At 51.3% G+C, this 19719-nt stretch overlaps 1 protein-coding gene across 3 annotated transcripts in view; it reads right to left on the reverse strand.

Annotated features, from left to right (window-relative positions):
* Wnk2 (WNK lysine deficient protein kinase 2) overlaps window positions 1–19719 on the reverse strand; it is a 109210-nt gene that overhangs the window by 41296 nt on the left and 48195 nt on the right. For all 3 annotated transcript variants that reach the window (XM_035441537.1, XM_035441536.1, XM_035441535.1), the window contains exons 5-11: window positions 16692–16780; window positions 15201–15420; window positions 10692–10983; window positions 7256–7455; window positions 3531–3686; window positions 2823–3032; window positions 1090–1641 (exon numbers count right to left, since the gene is read on the reverse strand). In XM_035441537.1, the coding sequence (XP_035297428.1) occupies window positions 1090–1641; window positions 2823–3032; window positions 3531–3686; window positions 7256–7455; window positions 10692–10983; window positions 15201–15420; window positions 16692–16780 (1719 nt within the window). The remainder of the gene's footprint in view (window positions 1–1089; window positions 1642–2822; window positions 3033–3530; window positions 3687–7255; window positions 7456–10691; window positions 10984–15200; window positions 15421–16691; window positions 16781–19719) is intronic.

Here is a 19719-nt window from a genome sequence, read left to right on the forward strand (position 1 = left end):
GAAAGGGTCAGGTGGGGAGATACTCAAGTGTGTGTGCTGGGGCTACCAGGTGGAGAGGGAATCTTCATCCAGTACCCAATGGGAGACACCCAAGTAAAGAGGGCCTCTGACGAGGGGACTCAAGTGGGAAGCTCAGGTCTGTTCTTCCTTCCCCTCACTTAGGTTCAAATAGAATAGAGCAGGAACCCCAAACATGAATGTCCTATGTAGGTGTGTGAAGCTACAAGGGCAGGCCTCCTGCCACAAGGCACATATCCCTATACACCACAGCAACCCTTCATTGCCAGCTTGGCACACTGTATGAGCCCTCACCTAACACCAGGGCAGTTACGGGTCCTGCAAAAAGCATCTTCCACTCGGCAGGCAGCCCAGCAGCACATGTAGCCTCTACGCTCTCTGCTTTCCTCTCTGTTTCCTCTCTGCTCAAATAGGAATGCCCATTCTGCCTTGCTTTGTCCTCTGGTAAGAGTTAGCCTGGGGTGCATGCAATCCTGGCACCTACAGATGAGCCACTACAAGCCAATAGGACTGTCAGCACTGGCACGAGGGTGAGGGAGTGCTCAACCACAAAGCACAGGCAGGGAAGGAGCATGGGACACAGCCATCCTGATGCTCACAGCTCCGGCCGGAGAAGGCAGCAGATGCCCTACACTGGCATAAGAAATGTCAACCAGGGGCTGGAGACATGGCTTAGAGGTTAAGAGCACGTGCTGTTCTTGAAGACCACCTGAGCTTGATTTGATTCCCCGGCACCTATGACCGTCAATAACTCCAATTCCAGGGAACCTGACACCCTCTTCTCACCTCTGCCAACACCAGGCAGGCACGCAAACAGTACAAATACACACATGTAGGCAAAACATTCATACACATAAAAATAAATAAATAAATCTAAAAAACAATTTAAAACAAGGAGAAAGGCTAATCACAGGACAGAACTGTCCCCCCTGTCTAGTCCTATGCCCCCCTTGAGTCCAGGTACTAACAGGAGCCATGGCCCTCTGAAGGGAACAGCTCGAGAGTCTCTTGAAACTGGCCCTGTGGGTCTCCGGGCAGTGAGTAGTAAGTCCACTCCCACAGGTGGATTACCTGGGTCCCTGAGGCAGCAACTGGAGCAGCCTGCTCAGGTAGATGGACGACACTGGGCTGGACAGGCTGAGGAGGCACAGGTGAGGCCAGCTGTGGAGGGGTAGCCCGTAAGCTCTGCACCGTGTGGTGAGGTGAGGGCGGGATGTCTCCAGGTGCCAGCTGTGGGAAGGCTGCTGGGTACACAGGCTGAGCTGGGAGCTGGGCTGGGAGCTGGGCTGGGATCTGGGCCACTGCTGGATGGATGGACAGTGCAGCCACACCCTGTGGGGCCACAGCCAGCAGGGGGATAGCAGCTGGTGCATTTGGCACGATGGTCTGGCAGGGCACAGTCAGGGGTGCTCCAGGGGGATGAGGCAGCTTGACAGCCTGCAGAGGCAGGGCCGGTGACGTGGGCAGGGGCGTCGTGAGGCTTGGCAAGATCACAGCAGGTGAGAAATACTGAGGTGGCGGCACAGGGGCCACGTTTGCGGCTGGCAGATCGGTGAGGGTCTGAGGGAGGCCATCAAGTCCTGCCAAGGGAGTGATGGGGGGAACCACAGGCATTTGAGGCATCTGAAAAAGGTACAGTGGCATGTTAGTCAGGCTGCCATCCAGAGGCCCGTAGCATCAGCCGGAAGCGGCTCAGCCTCCAAAGAGCTGCTGGTGATGAGACGATTCCATGCAAGTCATTGTAAAGCATTATTAAGTGTTCAAGCAGAATGGAGACCTGCCTGCTGGACTCTCCCTTGGCACCAGCATGGAGGGGACTGTGTGTCCAAATCTCCAAGGGGCTGCTGGTGGTTCCAAGGGAGCCAGGATAAGACGAATCAGAGAATGAGCACAGGCCTCTGGAGCTTCGGAGCACTTTCATTTGGGAACACCGAGATAAAGCTACCAGGCTGGCCCAGTCACCTAGTGTCTCATCAGCCTGAAGCCTCATCCTGTGAACTCCATGGAAGCCAACCCCTTGGAGGGTTCTCAGTATAACCTTCTTTGATAGATGAGGCAAGGCCATTCCCTGTGGCATTCGGCCTCTCAACAGCCGACAGTCCAGAGCCTTTTGTTTGTTCTCTCAGTATCATGCGGTACCTGACGCGGTGGGTTAAACACTGTGGACTCGACAGGTATTCCCTAAGCAGTGCCTTTTTAAATCCTTGCTCACAAGTATCACCTTAATTACACCTCTGTACAATTGCGAGGGCACAAATCCACTGTGATGCACTGAACAAACAGCTAAAGGCCACCTGTGGTGACAAATGCACCTGTAAGGAGCTGTGCTCAGCTCGCTTCTCAGAGATCTGCAGAACAGTCATCTGAAGAAAGCAGATGGCTTTCTATGCCCACTCAGTGGTCACAAGGAGAGTTCTGTCCTTGGCTTGGACTAACCCTTTTCCTATACTGGATGGCAATCCATTAGATAATGGGAAGACAGCTGCCTAACCCACTCCGAGGGACCCTATACACACCACCCTCATCCCAGAGGCATCCCAGCCTGGGAAAACAGCTTGCCTGGGCAGGGAAAAGGTGAAGCCAGAGGGAGAGGGAAACAAGACAAAGGAGGCTGTCCCCAGGGTTCCTGACCTGCTGTGGTAGTCACAGGAGCAGTCATGAAGCACTAGACATATAATACACAGGGTATGACACCATGCTCCAAGCCTGCTTCCCTAGCCACTAGCCCCTGGTGGCATGCATGAACAGGCGCAGCCCACGTCCTGGTACCCACCCCAGGTGAGCAGGCTATGGGCCAGAGGTACCTGTGGAGGGACTTGAGCAAGAGGCTGCAGAGGTGTCTGCGGCATCTGGAGAGGCTTCAGCTGAGCAGGGGCCACTACCTGGGAGGTTGGAGGCAGGTATGGAGGCAAATGGGAGGGCACTGGCTGGACAGTACCCACGGGCTGGACAGTACCCACGGGCTGTGGGGCCAGGACCTGTGACAGGGTGGGGGGCTGGGCCATTGGAAGAGGCTGGAGGAAGAAAAGGGAGCCTTGCGTTCGGACTCAAAAAAAATCCACAGTGACCCCCACACATGCACACTCGTATGTTCACACTCACTCACCTGCACATGCACCGGGATTCACACACACAGCCACATCACTTGGCATATACAAGCACGCCTGCATATACAAGAACCTCACCGCTTCATGTTTTCACACACAACACCCACAGTGAACTATATTCACAACATGCTTCCACACACCGCTCACACAAACATGCACAGACCACCAAGCTCCTGCTAATCTGGAGTCAGCTTACAGAAAACATTCTGAGTAAGCAGAGTTTTCCATGTGGAGGCCTTGCATTACAAGCTGCAGATCTGAAACACACACACACACACACACACACACACACACACACACACACACACACACACACTCGCGCAGGCTACATCCTTCGGGCTTTGGCTTAAATTGCCCCTTTATGGAGGGACAATTTAAGGGGCTAAAATGAAGTGTCACACTCACCTGCTGGACTGGGGGTGCTGGCTGACTTGGGCCTGTGGGCACAGGGGTGCTGGGTGGTGGTAGCACAGGTGTGAAGCTCATGGAAGGTTCTGGAAAATGCTGCTGGATGAGTGCAGGGCGGGCAGGGGGTGGCACAGGGCCCACTGACAGGCCAGGCTGCAGAAAATGTAAAGGCTGTATTCGGGGGCTGCCCATGGCCCTTCTTGTCCCTGTGCCCAGCCCCCTCTCTCCACCACGAACCTTGTTCCCAGGAAAGTGACTCAGCAGAAGCCAAGTGTGGTAGCCCTACAATGCCATCAACAATATTGAAAAGCTACATATGGCCACAGCTCCCAGCCAGGGAATGTTCTAGAACATAAATCCCATGGAGTAGTATGCAACCATGTAAAAAGATCATCACAGAGATTTTTCAGCACCATGGAGAAAGACGCTTAGGCTACATAGGCTGTGGGCCGCTTATTTACAGAGATGATTCAAACTATAAAAGATGAACTAATGTGGATAATTCAGATGATGGAGAGAGGGGAACACACAGTAAGTGGCTACTGGGATGGTACCAAGACACACAGACATGGGAACAAAACTAGAACAGTGAGGCCCTTCACAAGGAGAATCAGCCACAAGGGGAAAGAAACAGGACTGTGCATAGGGAGGGTACTGGTCTATGTGGCTAGCAAAAGGACAGGAAATCAGCTCAAGGGTGCCAAGGTTAAGGAATTGCTGCTGCTTTACCAATATTCTGTGGGTTTTGTTTTTTAATTTTATGTGTATGATATTTTGCTTGCATATATGTCTGTGCTCCAGGCGCATGACTGGTACCTGAGGAGGTCAGAATCGAGCATCAGATCCCATGGTACTATAGTTACAGATGGTCATGAGCCACCATGTGAGTGCTGGGAATGAAACCCATGTCCTCTTGCAGTCCCGTGCTACTAAGTCCAGGTCTCCCAGCATATTCAGTGTGCAGGGACAGAGCCTGGAGTACTTATGGGAAAATCTCTGGTTGTCCAGGATTTACTTTACAACAGTGAGGACGCTGGCAGTGGAAACACCTTTGGAAGAGGGATGGAAGTCCACTGCTCTCTAGAAGACTTCTCTAGGATGTGTTGTGTGGCACAGGGGCAGGGGTTTCCAAAACACACTCCCACTTTCCCTTTCCTGTCACTTTGTGGAAGAAAGTGGGAAGCAGGGCTGGAGAGGTGGCTCAGAGGTTAAGAGCATTGACTGCTCTTCCAGAAGTCCTGAGTTCAGTTCCCAGCAACCACATGGTGGCTCACAACCATCTGTATGACATCTGGTGCCCTTTTCTGGCCTGCAGACAGAACACTATATACATAATTAAAAAAAAAAAAAAGAATGTGGGAAGCAGATACATTTGGGATCAAGTCTCAAAGTGGGGGTTTACCTAAAGTTGTGGACAGATGAGATGGCCCAACTAGACCAGGCCAGGGCAGACTCTGGCCACTGTCCATGACTCAGGAGCTTAGGCAGGGCCTAGTGACCCCTCATCACTCCTGAAAGTCTTCTATTCCTGTGGGGGACCAAATATCCCTGTTATGGAATATTCTGGGTTCAGGCCCTGGCTGACATAAACAGTCATGGCTCCAGGAAACTCCAAGAGTCACCATTGTATTGTTAATTAACACCAGGCAGTAACTTTACCTGGCCTGAGGGTAATATGCCTCTTATTTTGCATCTGTATGGGCCTAAGCATCTGAATAGGCCCTCACCTGGGCAGAGGGCTAGAGATATGTGAGTAATGGATGAGGACAGAAGGAGAGGGCCAGAGGGAGACAGGAGGACAAAGAGAGAAATGGTTGCCTCGTGGTACTAGCATGGTGGTTAAGGACACCAGAAAAGATGGCTAATAAACAAACAGCTCTAATTCCAAAACATGGAACTGAGAGCTCTCTGAAGATGACAAGATGCCTGTGTTTGGTCTTTATCGCCGTTGGGTTACTAGAAGCTTCCAAGTCCACACACCCCCACTCAGGTAGAACCTCATGGCTGTCGTGGGTTAAAGCTGAGGCAAGCCGGGCCACGACATATTCCCCCGCCCCCTCCTCCTCCTCATCACCACCACCACCCCTGTCTATTTACCCCACTGAACCCCGGAGGTACATCGCCACAGCAGCCTTCTTCAGGAAATACAAAGAGGTCAGGATGTACCCTTCACAAGCCATCCTTTCTGTCTAAGTCATCTTTACGTCAGGAGGCAGGGAAAGAGGACCCTGAGACTGCAACTGTGATTTCTCTGTTCAGTTCCTGATTTACGTGTGAATGGTGAGATCAGCTGGATCAATGAGGATCCACAGGACAGCAGGGGCCTGGTGAGGACCAAGGCAGCTAGTACGTCCCATGGCCCAAGGTAGCCCTAACTATGATTGAAGGTATGGGAGAGGCAGGCAGGACATTCTGGCTCAGCCCCAGCTGAGCAGCCTCTGGAGCAGCAAGTCCTCTAGTATGAGGTCTTCCAGCCATTTAAAGTCAAACGTCATTTCATTTTCTGAAATGGATAAAATTGCAAATGTGCACATCACAGTAAATCCTAGGGCTTAGGAAAGCACAGGCAGACACAATCCTCAGTGACAATTGCTTTTCCAGAAGGCCTGCTAGGCCTTCCTAACTGCTCAGTCCCATGTGGACATGGACATATGTATGCAGAGGACAGAGATCACAGCACTAGCATTCAGCCAGTTCCAAAAAGCCACCACAGTCCAAGACTGACTGTAGTAGCTCATAGGAGCTACCAACTTACCAGGTGGGGGCTCCCAAGAGACCAGGGAAAACAGAGCCTACCCATAGGGTCCTAAATCACCCTCTGAGGACTCAACTCTGCCACCCAAGTCACAGGTAAATTCTCTCAGGACTGTGTAACAAGTATTTTTCAATGTTTAGAAAAAAAGGCAAAAATCACAGGGCTTGCCCTGGGAGCACGAGGACTTGAGTTTGGACCCTCAGCACCTAGGGCAAAGGGCAGGCGGCAGAGCACACCTGTGATCTCAGTGCTGGGAGGTGGGAGACAGGAGGATCCTGGGGATTTGCTGGCCAGCCAGTGAGCTCCAAGCTCAATGGGAGACCCTGTCTGAAAAAATAAGACATGGACTCCTGACTTCGGTCTCAGGCTCCACGTGTGTATGCAAGGGTGAGTGTACCTGCACACGCCACAGACACAAACATAAAATAAAATGGATGCCCTGCTTGACCCCTCCATCATCGACTTCCCAGATCTCACACCGTCTGTCAGGGACCCTCAAAGCCTGAGCCTCTCTTGCCTTCTACAATACTGAAGATGCCTCCCTGCCTCAACCTCATTTTTATCCCCCCGACTTTCAACAGCTTGGATATTCCCTATGAGGCTGGGCAGAGATTATCACAAATGATAAATTTCTATCATCTCTGGGATAGACTGGGAAAGCCCAGTGTGCCAGCATCATGCCCCTGTGTGTTGTCAGTGACAACCTCAGGATAAGGCTGGCTGGTTCTACCACAATTCCCCACACCATGGGTACCTTAAGGTCTGTTCCCAGATACTCCACACTCTTTTTCTTCACATCTAAGACTCTTCAGCTCCCAGCAAAGAGGGCCCTCCATGGACTGCATCTTCACCTCTCCCAAGGGAAATGTGGCTGGGAGTGGACTATCGGTCACTCTAACCCTGACCATACATAGCACAGCCTAGACAAGAGGCAAAGAGGACAGAGGAGGGTGGCTCTCAAACTTACCACCGCGGCCGGCTGCTGGAAGGCCCCTAGTGCAGGCAGGGTGTGGGTCAGGCCAGGCCCCTCACTCACAGGGGGGCTGCATACACACGAGGCTGGGGTTGGAGTCGTGTCTACGAGGGAGCTGAGCACCATGCTCTGCTGGCTGCTCTGGGAGTCGGAGTACACAGTGGAGCCCTGGCCACTGTCGAAGGTGCTGTCCGCTGGGGAGGACAGAAGTAGAACTTAAGGTACACACCTCTAAATGCCACCTCCTGGCACTGCAGGCAAGCATAGTGGCTTGTTCCTGGATTCCTTCTGCAAGACTAAGTCTGGATTGTTTTCATAAATGTTGTTTAAGCTGCCAGCTGCTACTCAGCAGCATGAGGTCTCAGGCCTCCTGCGCCCCTGGCCTGATGCTGGGGCAGGCAAAGTTGGCTAGCAAACCTTGTTATTCCCTGCCCACTCCAGTATGCAGGTGCAGAGGCTGCCCTTCTCTGATGGTACTTGGCAAGGCAGCCTGCCCACATAGTCAGTCAGTGAAGAATGAAAACCGGAAACCCATCTGAAACGGCACTTTGAGGTTACGGATTCCAAAAGCCACAGGCTTTACAATTTGCAACCAAAACACCAAGCTATTTTCAAAAGGGGCTTCATTTCAGAGTGAGTTCTCTGTCCACTGACAATTTAAGGCAAGTGTGTCTCTGCACTAACAATTTTTCCAAAGAGTGATTTTAACCTAGGAAGACATAAGGAATGCTGAGGTTTAATTGGGCAAAACCAATTAGACAAGCAGCTCTAGTTTTTAATGAGCCAGCTGCTCATTACAGTGAGCATTTCTACCTAGACAGACAGGAAGAGGGAGAGCAGAGTAGGAGAGGGAGGTGGGGGAGAAAGGGAGGTAGTCCTCAGGCTAATGAGATTCAAGAGGCACCAACTCCAGCCATGTGTGCAACACTTTAAATATTGCAAGTGATTTGTATAGATTACCTATATAATTAAAATTTCATTTGGATATGGTTACTGCCCCCCACATTAATTGTACTGTCATGGTCCTCAACTTAAGTGTTATGGCAGTAGAAGCTACCTGCTCAGTTCAGTGGGGCTGCTGGTGGAAGAATATTGAAAGCTAATGTGGCATGTATTGCCCAACACAAGTAGGTAGGTAGGTGTGTGTGTGTGTGTGTGTGTGTGTGTGTGTGTGTCTGTGTGTCTGTGTGTCTGTGTGTGTGTGTGTGTGTGTGTGTGTGTGTGTGTGTGATCCTGTTAAGTGCAGGTCCTGCTCAGGCAATGTCTTGTCTGGCGTCCTTATCAGCCACAAAGCACAGAATGGTCAGCTACTGTCAAATTCTTGCAGCCAGGTGAGAAACTGAAGACAAAAAGCCCAGAGCAGAGTGCAGAAGGCATGTAGGGATACTGTCCATTGCTGAAGAAAGGGGAATGAGGGTGTGCCTATATATGTTCACATATGTATCTCCACATCACATATGCAAGCATATATGAGTATATTCATTTTGTGTTTTGTTTTGTTTGAGACAAGGTTTCTCTGTGTAGCCCTGGCTGTCCTGGAACTCACTCTGTAGAGCAAGCTGGCCTCAAACTCAGAGATCTGCCTGCTTCTGCCTCTTGAGTGTTGGGATTAAAGGTGTGTGCCACCACTGCCTATTGAGTATATTCATGTATGTTCACACATGTATTTCCACATGTGGAGGTGCACACATGTTCTCATCTGTGTGCGTGGATAACCTGTACACCGAAGTCCACATGTGTACAGGTGTCAGTGTATGTGTGATGTATGTGTGCATCTTTATATGCACAGATTCTCTGTATATAAGGGTATGCGCAGTAGATATGCATCTGTACATATGTGTTATGTGTCTGCCTGTGTGTCCACATGTGGATGAGCTCTGTAAGACAGTTAAAAGAGTTGCAGCATCTGTTGCCTCTGGGAGGATAAGTGTCTTGCCTGTAAACCCTTAGTGGTTTAAAACTCTGAAAGCTATGCCTGTACCATCCGTCAATTTTAAAGAAAATATACTAAGTAAGCAAAAGCCCTTTGAGAAGGTCAGCGTGGCTTCTGTGCTCAGCCCATAGGTGTCCTGAGTCACAGAGGAAAGGGATCTGTTGCAGAAAATCCCTACACTTAACATGAACGCATCGCTTACTCTCCATCTCCATGAGATTCTCTCATATTGGGTCACCCTAACCACAAGAGGGACATTGTTTAGAAGTCCCAAACTGGAAAAAAAAAAAAAAAAAGTCCCAAACTGGGTCTCTTTAGAGTACAAAATGCAGAGCTCAGCTTGGAGTGAAGTAAACAGTGGGCAAAGTATTTCAAAGTGAGGGCCACTCATTTGCATCTAAAGCAGTCGTCTTGGACGCTATTTGAGTCATGAATGAGGGGGTTGCATATTAAATAAACAGGGTCTCAGTCTTTCCACATGAGCAATCTCAAGCATTGGCCCGGGCAGGTCACTGGGCTCTGCTGATCTGCTCCAGGCCGGTTCCCAGAGTGGGCAAAGCCATGTCTCCTGTCTCAGCTCACTGCTGAGTTTTCAAACATGAAAAGCAAACGGGACACTGACTTCCTTTCCTGAAAAGGTACTGGATCTCTCAGGACAGTCTCTGATGAAGCCTGCATCCAATCCATCTCAAGAGAAACAACACCCTGAAAAGGGACAAATGGTCTCAGAGGCTTCTAACTGAAGACAGTAGCAGAGATGGACAATCCCAGTGATAAACACTCCTAGTCAAAACAGCCACCACTCAGTCCACTACACAGCCATCCCCCCCAAAGACTGGGTAATGGTAGCTCATTTGTATGCTGCCATGAGGCCAGGACTGCTCCTCTGAAAGAGAATAAAGAACTAGTTGCCAGTCCACAGATTCACAGTGTGGAACTGAGGTGGAACTGGCTCCCTCAGACCCTACTAGGTCATGGACATCTGACCTGAGAAGCCAGACTCCAGCAAGCCTCAACCCCTCTGGTCACAAGTCCCTGAGGAATGTAGGGAAAATCCAATCCTTTTCCAAAAACAATCATCCAGACCCTACAGGGCAGGCAATGGGACCAAACCTGGGCTGGCCAAGGAACCAGGACCCATGTATCCTAGCACTTGGGGCCATCTGTCAGACCTATCACCCCTGGACACGCCCTTAAAAAAATCATCAGTGTGCCCTGGCACCAAGATAGCTGGCAGGAAGTGACCTTGGAACAGGAGACCAAAGCCTAGCCAAAGCTTCAGGGGACCACCTATAGTTAGAACCAATGACCCAGCTTCCTGAGGACAGCCTGTAGCGCACCAGACTGAGACAGGAGCTTACCAGGTACCTGCCTTTCTCACAGAGTGTTGTGGTAAAACATAAGCACTCTGCTTTGCTTTGCCCTGAAGCTGGTTATGCTGGTGGTGGTAGAAGGAAAGACACAGTTGGCCATGGTGACCCCATTCCACGTACTCACAGGCTAAGGAGGTAACGCTAGCTGGTAAGGTAGGAGGCAGGAGATGCTGGTCAGCCTCAGGTTCCTCAGCTTCTGGCAGTCCAGGCTGCCCGCTCTGTGCATGGTAGGTCACCTGGACCTGTAGAGGTGCTGGCAGACCCTTGGCCTTGTCAGGGCTGCCCGAGTCCTTTGGCTCCTGAGACTGCAGCGCAGGCCAGATCCTCTCTCGGCGCCACTGGATTAGTGCCACCCGGTCACGGATGGACTTGGCCACAATCTTCACATCACTCTCATGGAAAAATCCAGAATCAATCTGCAAAGGCAGACACATGGTCAGTCGTCTTGGGGATCAGCCATCCTGCATGCACTCCCCCCCCCCACACACACACACGGTGTCCTACTTAGGACTACCGCTACCACTTACTGCAGTTCCCAGGACTCCTCAGTCCCAACACCTGCCTGGGAAGTTCACAGACTCCTGCCCAGCAAATATTCAAGGACCTGGGAAACCCTGACCAGCCTGGAAGGAGGAGACCCATTTGGTCATCGGAAAGCAGTATGGAGAGCATTGGCGTCTAGTAAAATCCTAAACTCCCTTAACCAGCAGAGTGATTCACGATCTCCAGGAAACACAGTGAGCTCCCTGGGAATATCTGTGGTAAAGTCACTTCCTGAGACAGAGGTCTCTACTAAGGCTCTGTTCTGGCTGGACTACAGGGGCTGACCAGGACTAGTGAAAAGCCAGGATTGGGTTCCTTCCCTTTGTGAAGACCTCAGTTCTAGAGACTGAGTGTGGTTGCTGGAGAGATAGCTCAGTTAAGAAGACCAGAGTTCTGTTCCCAGCACCCATGCTAGGTGGCTCACAGCCACCAATAATTCCAGCTCCAGGGGACCTAACGCCCTCTTCTGGACTCTGTGGGCAAAGCACACATGTGTGTATTACACTATCACCACCCCACCCCCATACACATAAACTAAAAATAAATCTTTTTGAAAAGAAAGAAAAAAATAGATTTTTTTTTTTTTTTGTAAGACAGGGTTTCACTGTGTATCCCTAGCTGGCCTGGAACTCACTTTGAAGACCATGCTGGCCTTGAACTCAGAGATCTACCTGCTTCTGCTTCCTGAGAGCTGGGATTAAAGGTGTGTACCTCTATACCCAACAAGAAAAATAAATTAATTTTAGAAGAGACCAGGTGGGGTTTTGACTGGAACACTGCAGAGTAGGGATACAGGGGTGTCCCAGTGTGGGAACTGGCAATACAAAAGAACACATGTGACAGGCTGTGTGGGCCAGCCACGCTCCTCCCACACAGAAAGGCAGGAATGTGGAATAAACCCATAGTGTATTCCTGACCATAGCTGGGTCCCTGCACTATCAGTGAAGTAGACATGACCCCAGAGGCACATGGATGGCACTTGTGTACAAATGTACAGATAACATGTCCCTGTAAGCTGTGTCTACCGTGAGGGCCCAGAAACAACATCCACAATCCCGAGAGGCCACAGGAAACCAGAGCTGCCACTGGGCTCAGTAGCTCAGGGCTGGGCAGGAGAAGAAGGAGGTTGAGCCAACTGCCTGGACATGCTCAGGGAAGGACGGGGACGTGCAAAGTGACATGGGAGCTGGTACTGGGGCAAATCCAGGACATCTGAACATCAGAATGAGCAACACGGTGATGCTGCAAAGGGCATTCTCACAAATCCTAGCACACATTTTCCATAAGCAGTGTGCAGACCACCTGTGGGGAGAGAGGGACAGGGCATCCTGCTGGAATCAGGGAGAGAGGGACAGGTAGGGAGATGGGAAGGGTGTCTCACCACCCTTTCCATGACTGTCTCTGTGTAATGTCCCTATCCCTCCCACACCCCTTTTCTCTCAGGCATTACTGCTCTGGGTGAAGCCACACCATAAGCTGCTCTCTGTGGAGACCCACCAGCAGGGAACTCGGGTCCTTTGCTACACGGGCCACCAGTCCTGTCTGATACCTTTACAAGCTTCCTGGGGCCAAAGACCCACCCTGAGGCCCACTAAGAGCATGGCAGAGCTATGAGATGGGCCCATGTGTGGCTGTTCACAAAACAGCCCTCATAGGGAGAAGGTACAGCTTTCAGTTTGTCACATGTGGCAACCAGGCTTGGCAGAGTGGAGATACACACGGTTTATTATTATTATTATACCATTTTGGTTTTTTTTTTTTTTTCAGACAGGGTTTCTCTGTGTAGCCCCCAGCTGTTCTGGAACCTACTCTGTAGACCAGGCTGGCCTCAAACTCAAAGATCTACCTGCCTCTGCTTCCTGAGTGCTGGAGTTAAAGGTGTGTGCCACCACCATTTGGCATTTATTATTATTCTTCAAGTTGATACAAGTCATGTCCTTTCTACAAGGGTGCCCTTCTTATAGATAGCATGCCTTATAATGGAAAGAAAATGCAGTTCGAGGCAGAATGGAGAGAAGATAAGGTGTGTGTGTAGGTGGGGAGATTCAGGAGAGAGTGCTGTGCCCAGGGACTTCCCTGGAACTGATGCAGGGACATAGCCTGGGAGTTCAGCCAAATGCCAGGGACCAGCTGAGGTGACTGACCCGCAATGGCCCTATCCTGTGGGAAGCCCTTCCCTCTGCGTTATGAAAAGCAGAGATAGGGTAGAGCCGCGGGTGTCAACTGCTTCAGAAGCAGTTAAGCAGCACCCAAGAAGGGTACACAGGGTACGGGTTAGGTTTAGGACACTGTGTCTTTCAGGGAACTAAAGACAGACCGGGAAGCTAAGGTCTGGGTGGAGCCTGGACACTCAGAATCTACCTGTTGGGGACCTTGACATCATTATCCTGGAAGCACCGCCCATGCTGCAATCACTCACACTGAGTCCCAACATTCCCTTATCACATCGTAGCCATCCTGTGGCCCCTATCAAGACTCCCAAATCCCTCATGCCCTGGCTGGCTCAGGACAGAGCAGTCAGAATCACATTTGTAACACAGCCCCGGCCTCTTTTATGAAGGCAAGAAATGTTATTTTACTTGAAAAAACTCAATCATGTTGAAACCACAATGACAAATCACGATCCCCATCCTTACCTCTGGTGGCCCCAAAAGACACTCCTTGCAAGGTCAGAACAGTGTGGTTTTTCCCCAGGATCCCTTGATCTGATACACACAGGAAACTCTCCCTCCAATCCTCCTTCCCACATCTGTCATTCCCCAGGCCAGTACCAACTGACCAGCACAGTGTCCACAGTATGCTCTGAGGAAGTGGATGACACTAAACTCCAGCTGTCACACTGCAGCTGGCACGCCACCTCACATGGTGCTCACTGTTCTCAATAAAAAGCATGGAGGGACAGCTGCTAACATCCACGAATAGTAACGTGTGCTGGTAACCAGCTGAATGTATGCAGTCCCTCTTGAGGACTGAATTGTAAACACACAGTGTACCATATATAGTTACTACTGGCCACCACCGTGAGCCATGTAAGGCCCTCCAAGAGCATGGAGCTAAAGAGTCCCATGAGTTGTGTTCACAGCAGAAGCTCTTCTGGCGGGGATGGGATGGGAGGCAAGCTTTGTAAAGAGAGTGAGTCGGCCTGGTCACATGGGTGACCACTTTGTGCCTCTTGGGATGATGGTACAGCCTTCCCCAGAGAAGCAGCTGGACTTCAGCTCAGCAATAGTTTGTCACATCCATCCTCACCTGTACTACACCACACAGCTGCTGCACGGGAAGACCCAGCCCTGTCTAGCACAACAGCAGCCCTTGGAGGTCTCTTTTCCCTCTAGAAGCGGGACCTGAGACCCTGCCCTCAGCTGTACTTCAGAAGGCTCACCAGGAGCACTCCATCCTGCAGCTGTGGCACCAGGACCAGGGGGCAACTTTACCCCAGCAGTGCTGCGCCCTTTCCACCCCAGCTCCCTAGGAACCAAGGATGCTGGGTCCTGCTGCCAGGCTACTTCTCCATCCTGCACTGACCTCTGTGCAAAAGTTAAACGTACTGTGGGCTCTACATGCTATAGAGTCCCCTCCTGAGGCCCAGTAAGACATCCCAAGCAGAAAGGGGTCTCCCCTCCTCACCCACAGTCAGGCAGTGGGACACACCTGTGCTCTTCCATCACCCCTCAAGGTGTTAATGTACCAGAACCCCCAAAACAATACAGAGCATCTCCAAAGCAGGAGGGACAAATCACATGTTCAAAGCCACAGCCCCGGAGCAAACTGGCAAGAGTTTGGTTAAGGCAAGCAAGGCCCTTCACTCTCTCCCCTTTCATTTGATCCCTTCCCTGAGCAATGTCTCAGATGCCCGTCTCATTTCCTAGTCCTGTGCAGTGGAGGTCCTTGGCCCTCCTGTCACTGTACACACCTGACCACACAGCAGGGACCCCGAACCCTTTCTCAGGACTGCCCCAGCCCTCCCATGCATGCTGGCCATTTCCCTGGGGGCACATGCCCTTCTGGAAAAGCAATTGATTTGTGACTTTTTTTTCTTTAAACCCAAACCCACCCAAGGGTAGTCTGAGCCCCTTTGAGTGCACATTACCATTTCCTGGGCCACCTCATCAGGGGTCTCTTTCTCCAAGTCAAAGGTAAACTCTATGGCTCCATTGTCTTTGGGCTTGCCCTTCAGCTTCTTGGGGTCTTCCACCCAAAGCCGCAGGGCTATGGTAGATTTTCTGCCATGGTCCTCTTCTGCAAGTTCCACTCGGACGCCTGTGTCTTCCGCGAAGAAGGCATGGCTCAGCAGGTCCTTGATCTCATACCTGGAGGGAGAGTGGTTCCCAGGCAGGGCTCAGGGACAAGGAGTTTCCACATCCATCTACAAGCATCAGGGCACCACCCAGCACACTGAGCAGGCTCTACCCTCAGCGGGTAGTACACAGGTGTGCACACTAGCGTTCCTTAATTCCCAGCAGATGCTGAGAAATTATGATCTGATATGCTCCTGTTTCTTATTGCAATATTTTAAGACACCCACCTCCCCCAAAGAAATCATACCCTGTACCAGGCCATCTGCTAGGCAGATAGAAACAGACCCTGCTGAGGTACAGGTGAATGTTCAATCCGCATCAGAGACTCCTGGCTCAGGGGGAATGAGAGGAACTAGAATCCCAATCATACAAAGAACCTAGGGTCCCTGGGCTTCACTGCAGCAGTGAGGTTAGTGGGGAGCCTCTCTCAGGAGGAAGGAGTGTGGAAGAATAAAGGCAGACAGACAGAGATAAGTAAGGACTGGCTAGACTTAGGGGTTTGGAGTCAGAACCCAGCCACAGGAGGCTCCACCTGTGGGCCAGGTCATCTGGCAGCTGGGTGTTACTCTACGGTCACTTCCAGCTGCAGGAAGTCATGCCTCCCAAACGCGTCCTAACTACTGGGTCTGGTGTGTTCTCTAGCACAAATGTAACTGACCACGAAACATCCTCTGTCCTAAGTCTGGCTTCTTCTGGGCATTGTGTCGATGGCAACAAACACCAGCTGCCCATCCCCGTCTACTCCTGAGAATGTCATCTGGATGGGTGAGCATACCCCAGCTTGTTTTGAGGACTAAGAAGGCTAAAAGGCACCCCGAGCTTCCTGGTTGTCCAGCTGGGAAAGGCAGTCCTGTTTTGAAGGGGAACTGGCTTTGTAAAGCAACTCGAGGGTCCCGAGGTGAAATCTGTGGCCTGAGAGATGGATGGGTAAGTATGCTCCTATGTACAGCCTGCTGTTCACAAGAGCCGACAGGGCTGAGGCACGTGAGCAACCTGGGTATGGAGATGTTCCTTAAGGGCCTGGAAATGGGGACAACTAGAGAAGAAGCAAAGGACAGAGCAAAGGTCTGGGCGCCTCAGCACTTCAGGCTGGGTTAGGAGCCTATCTCAGGACACAGGAAAGGATGTGAGCACTGCACTGCTTGCAGCAATTCACAAGCCTGGTATCACATAGCTTGAGCCAGTCTGCCTGACCTGGGGAGTTTGCATGGAGAATGCCGCCCAAAATGCCAGCTGGACCAGCATCAGCTGGAGGGCACCGAGCCCGGGGAGCCGGAACTCACCGTTCCTCTTTGTTCTTGCAGATGCACTCCCCGATGATCTCCTTGATCTCAGGATCGTGCACCTTCTCGAAGCTGGCCGGCTTGATGCCCTGAGAACACAGCAGAGTTATCTGGCACCACCCAGAGCCAGAGGCACCATCGACACCCCGGTGTCTCCCATGGCTCAGCTTGCCACTCAGAGCACTTCCCAGCCTGAGTCCTGGGACCCAGCAGAGCCTGGGGTCTCAATGAGGGTGAGGGTGGAGCTGTGTTCAGGGAAGCTGACGGGGCTATGAGGCAGAGTTCTGGAAAGGAAAGAGTGATAAAGAGCCCAGATCTACAATCCCCTCAAGCCTTTCCTTAAAACCAAGATGAGTACTTCCTCAGCACCTCAGATCTTGGCGAAGAAACACCAAAGGCCTTCAGGCTGAGCCTGAAGGGATGCTGTAATGGTACAGTCTGTGTTGACTCAACAAAAACTACTAGAAATTCTAGAAGGCAAGAAGACACAACTCACCCGGAAGAAAATCCAGTCAACAGCAATGAGAGTGTGCTGTGGGTTGGAGGCAAGGGGCAGGGGTAAAACTCATAGCAGCTGTTCAGTAGTGGGGAAAAACTTCTGGTAAGCAGCAGCAATTATAGATACAAAGAACTGACTAGAGATGGAAACCTTACAGAAGAGAAGACAGGGCAAGAGAACTGTTGGGCTTGGAGCAGAGAGACAAATGGACACACAGCTCTGTTCCCTTCACTTTAGAATCTGTGACACTAACAAGGTGCAGGTTGGCACATAATATATATAAAAGCAAGACTCCAGGAGGACAGGATGGGGAGCAGTGAAGGAAAATAAGACATACTTGGAAATACATGATGGCTTAGGCAGTAAATGGTTGCTATGTAAGCACATGGACCTGAGTTCAGATGTCTGGCACTCAAGTAAAATCCAGGCTTGTTGGCACATGCCTATAACCCCAGCACTGGGAGAGATTGAGACAGTCAGATCCTGGGGGCTCATGGGCCAACCAGTCTACAGCTCTAGATTCAGTAAGAGACCCTGTCTCAAAAGTAATGTGGAGAGTCAAGTAAGGAAGATACCTTGATAACTTCTGGGCGCACACACACACACACACACACACACACACACACACACACACACACACACACACACAACACACACACACACACACACGGGGGGGGGGAGAGGCAGGCAGGCAGACAGACAGACAGACAGAGAGAACATACTAGAGAAATGATGGTCAAGATATTTCCAACTTGAGTGAAAACTCTAGGCCTGTGGATGCATCACACTCAAGCCCCAGGCTTGAAAGCAGAAAGGGGAAGAAGCCGACCACTGACAGGAAGCCTTGTGACCATCTAAGCTCTTGTCTTCAGCACAAGGCCAGTGGCCAATGCTCCTCCCACTCAGGTCTGAGTAGAGGACATCTTGGGTGTGTAAAGCATCCCCAGCTCAAAGTCAGGCCAAGGCCCCCATCCATGTTGTCATAAGGATCACCATCTGGCAAAAACATGCAGCATAGCCTCTGCCTGGGCTGCAGCAGTGAGTGTCCACAAATCCGTTCTTCTGCTTGGCTGCAGAGCCTCTGGAGCAGAGCCCCCAGGGCCTCCCATACAAGCTGCCCCTCGGCCTGGTGAAGAAGCCTCAGCCACAGTAGATTCCACACTTCCCAGAGTCAGGCCTCTCCACCCACATCTGGGCTTCTCTATACCACCCCCTCCCCAGATAGTCAAGAGCACTATTTGTGGTCACTGCTTCTGGCCATAAGCCAGGAAGAGACTTGCCAGGGAGACGGAATCACTGGCCACTCAGAGAGCACAGATATCTCCCATATCAGAAGCAGGAGCTGGCAGGGTTCATTTATAATCTGCTCAGTTGCAGGGGGAAGGAAGCAACTAATTACAAAAAAATAAAATACCCTGAAGGCTTCAAACCTCCCAGGCTTCATCCTTCAGCAAGATTCAGTCTTTAAAATCCTGCCGTTTTTTGTTTTATTTGGAGGCCCGAAAGCGTAAAGAAGGAAAAGAAGAAGGGAAGGAAGAATGGGATGAGGGAAGAAAGAAGAGAAATCCACCTGCTGAGCCTGGCTCTTAAAGCCCCACTTGAGGCAGACAAGAGTAAAGAACCCCAGAAGGTCCAGCCTTGTGCTGTCTGCACCAGAATGAGGGGCATGTCCAGTCTTCTACCTAAGATGCCCATTCTGTCCCCAGCCCAGATTACAAACACTCCTTATCATGTACAGGACAAGCCTAAGGCCCAAGGTTCCTTTCCCATATGCCACACCGATACCATTAAGATCTCTCAGGCCTTCAACAACCTGCTTGGCAGATAGCCCCTGACTCCCTGAAGTAACTTTACACCTGTGTGGGCTTCTGGGCCAGGGCACCAGCCAGGAACTCTTGCCTGTCACCACCTATCTACAGTGCACACAGGAGAGGACCAAGGACCTAATAGCAAAAGACAAGAGCAGCACTCCACCTGCAAGAGGGCTCGTCGGGGTGGATGGGCCCAGGGTGGAGCTGGGTGAGTGCCTGGGCCATGTGTGGCTCCACACACACCTGCAGAGGTAACCTCTGCCACACAGGCACCTGGATAGAGACGAACAGACAAAGCCCAAGGTCCCACTGGGCTGCCCAAGGAGGATGCACGAAGGACTCTGGGGATCACAACAACCAAGGTCAGAGAACACCCCGAGGACCTGTTGGCCTCTCCTTGACAGCAAAGATGACACATCATGAGAACCAGCACAGAAGAGCCTGGCCCAGCTGCTCCACCTCAGAAGCTGTGTTTGTTCCACCAACACAGGGGCCACCACAGAGCGAGAAAGGACAGCCCAATCTGTTTGCACAGCTGAAGCTTTCAAATCAACTCAAAAATCACAGTGACAGCAAAATAGGGATTGAGGTTCCCAGGCTGCCCAGTACTGACAGCTGCCCAGAGACGTGCTTGGCTAAGATGATGGCCTGGCAAAAAGGAAAACAAACTGGGACTCTAAGATAAAGAAGATGGGGCTCCCTCAGAGCCAGCCTGGGC

Source organism: Cricetulus griseus, chromosome 3 (assembly GCF_003668045.3).
Source record: "Cricetulus griseus strain 17A/GY chromosome 3, alternate assembly CriGri-PICRH-1.0, whole genome shotgun sequence".
Lineage (NCBI taxonomy): Eukaryota > Metazoa > Chordata > Mammalia > Rodentia > Cricetidae > Cricetulus > Cricetulus griseus.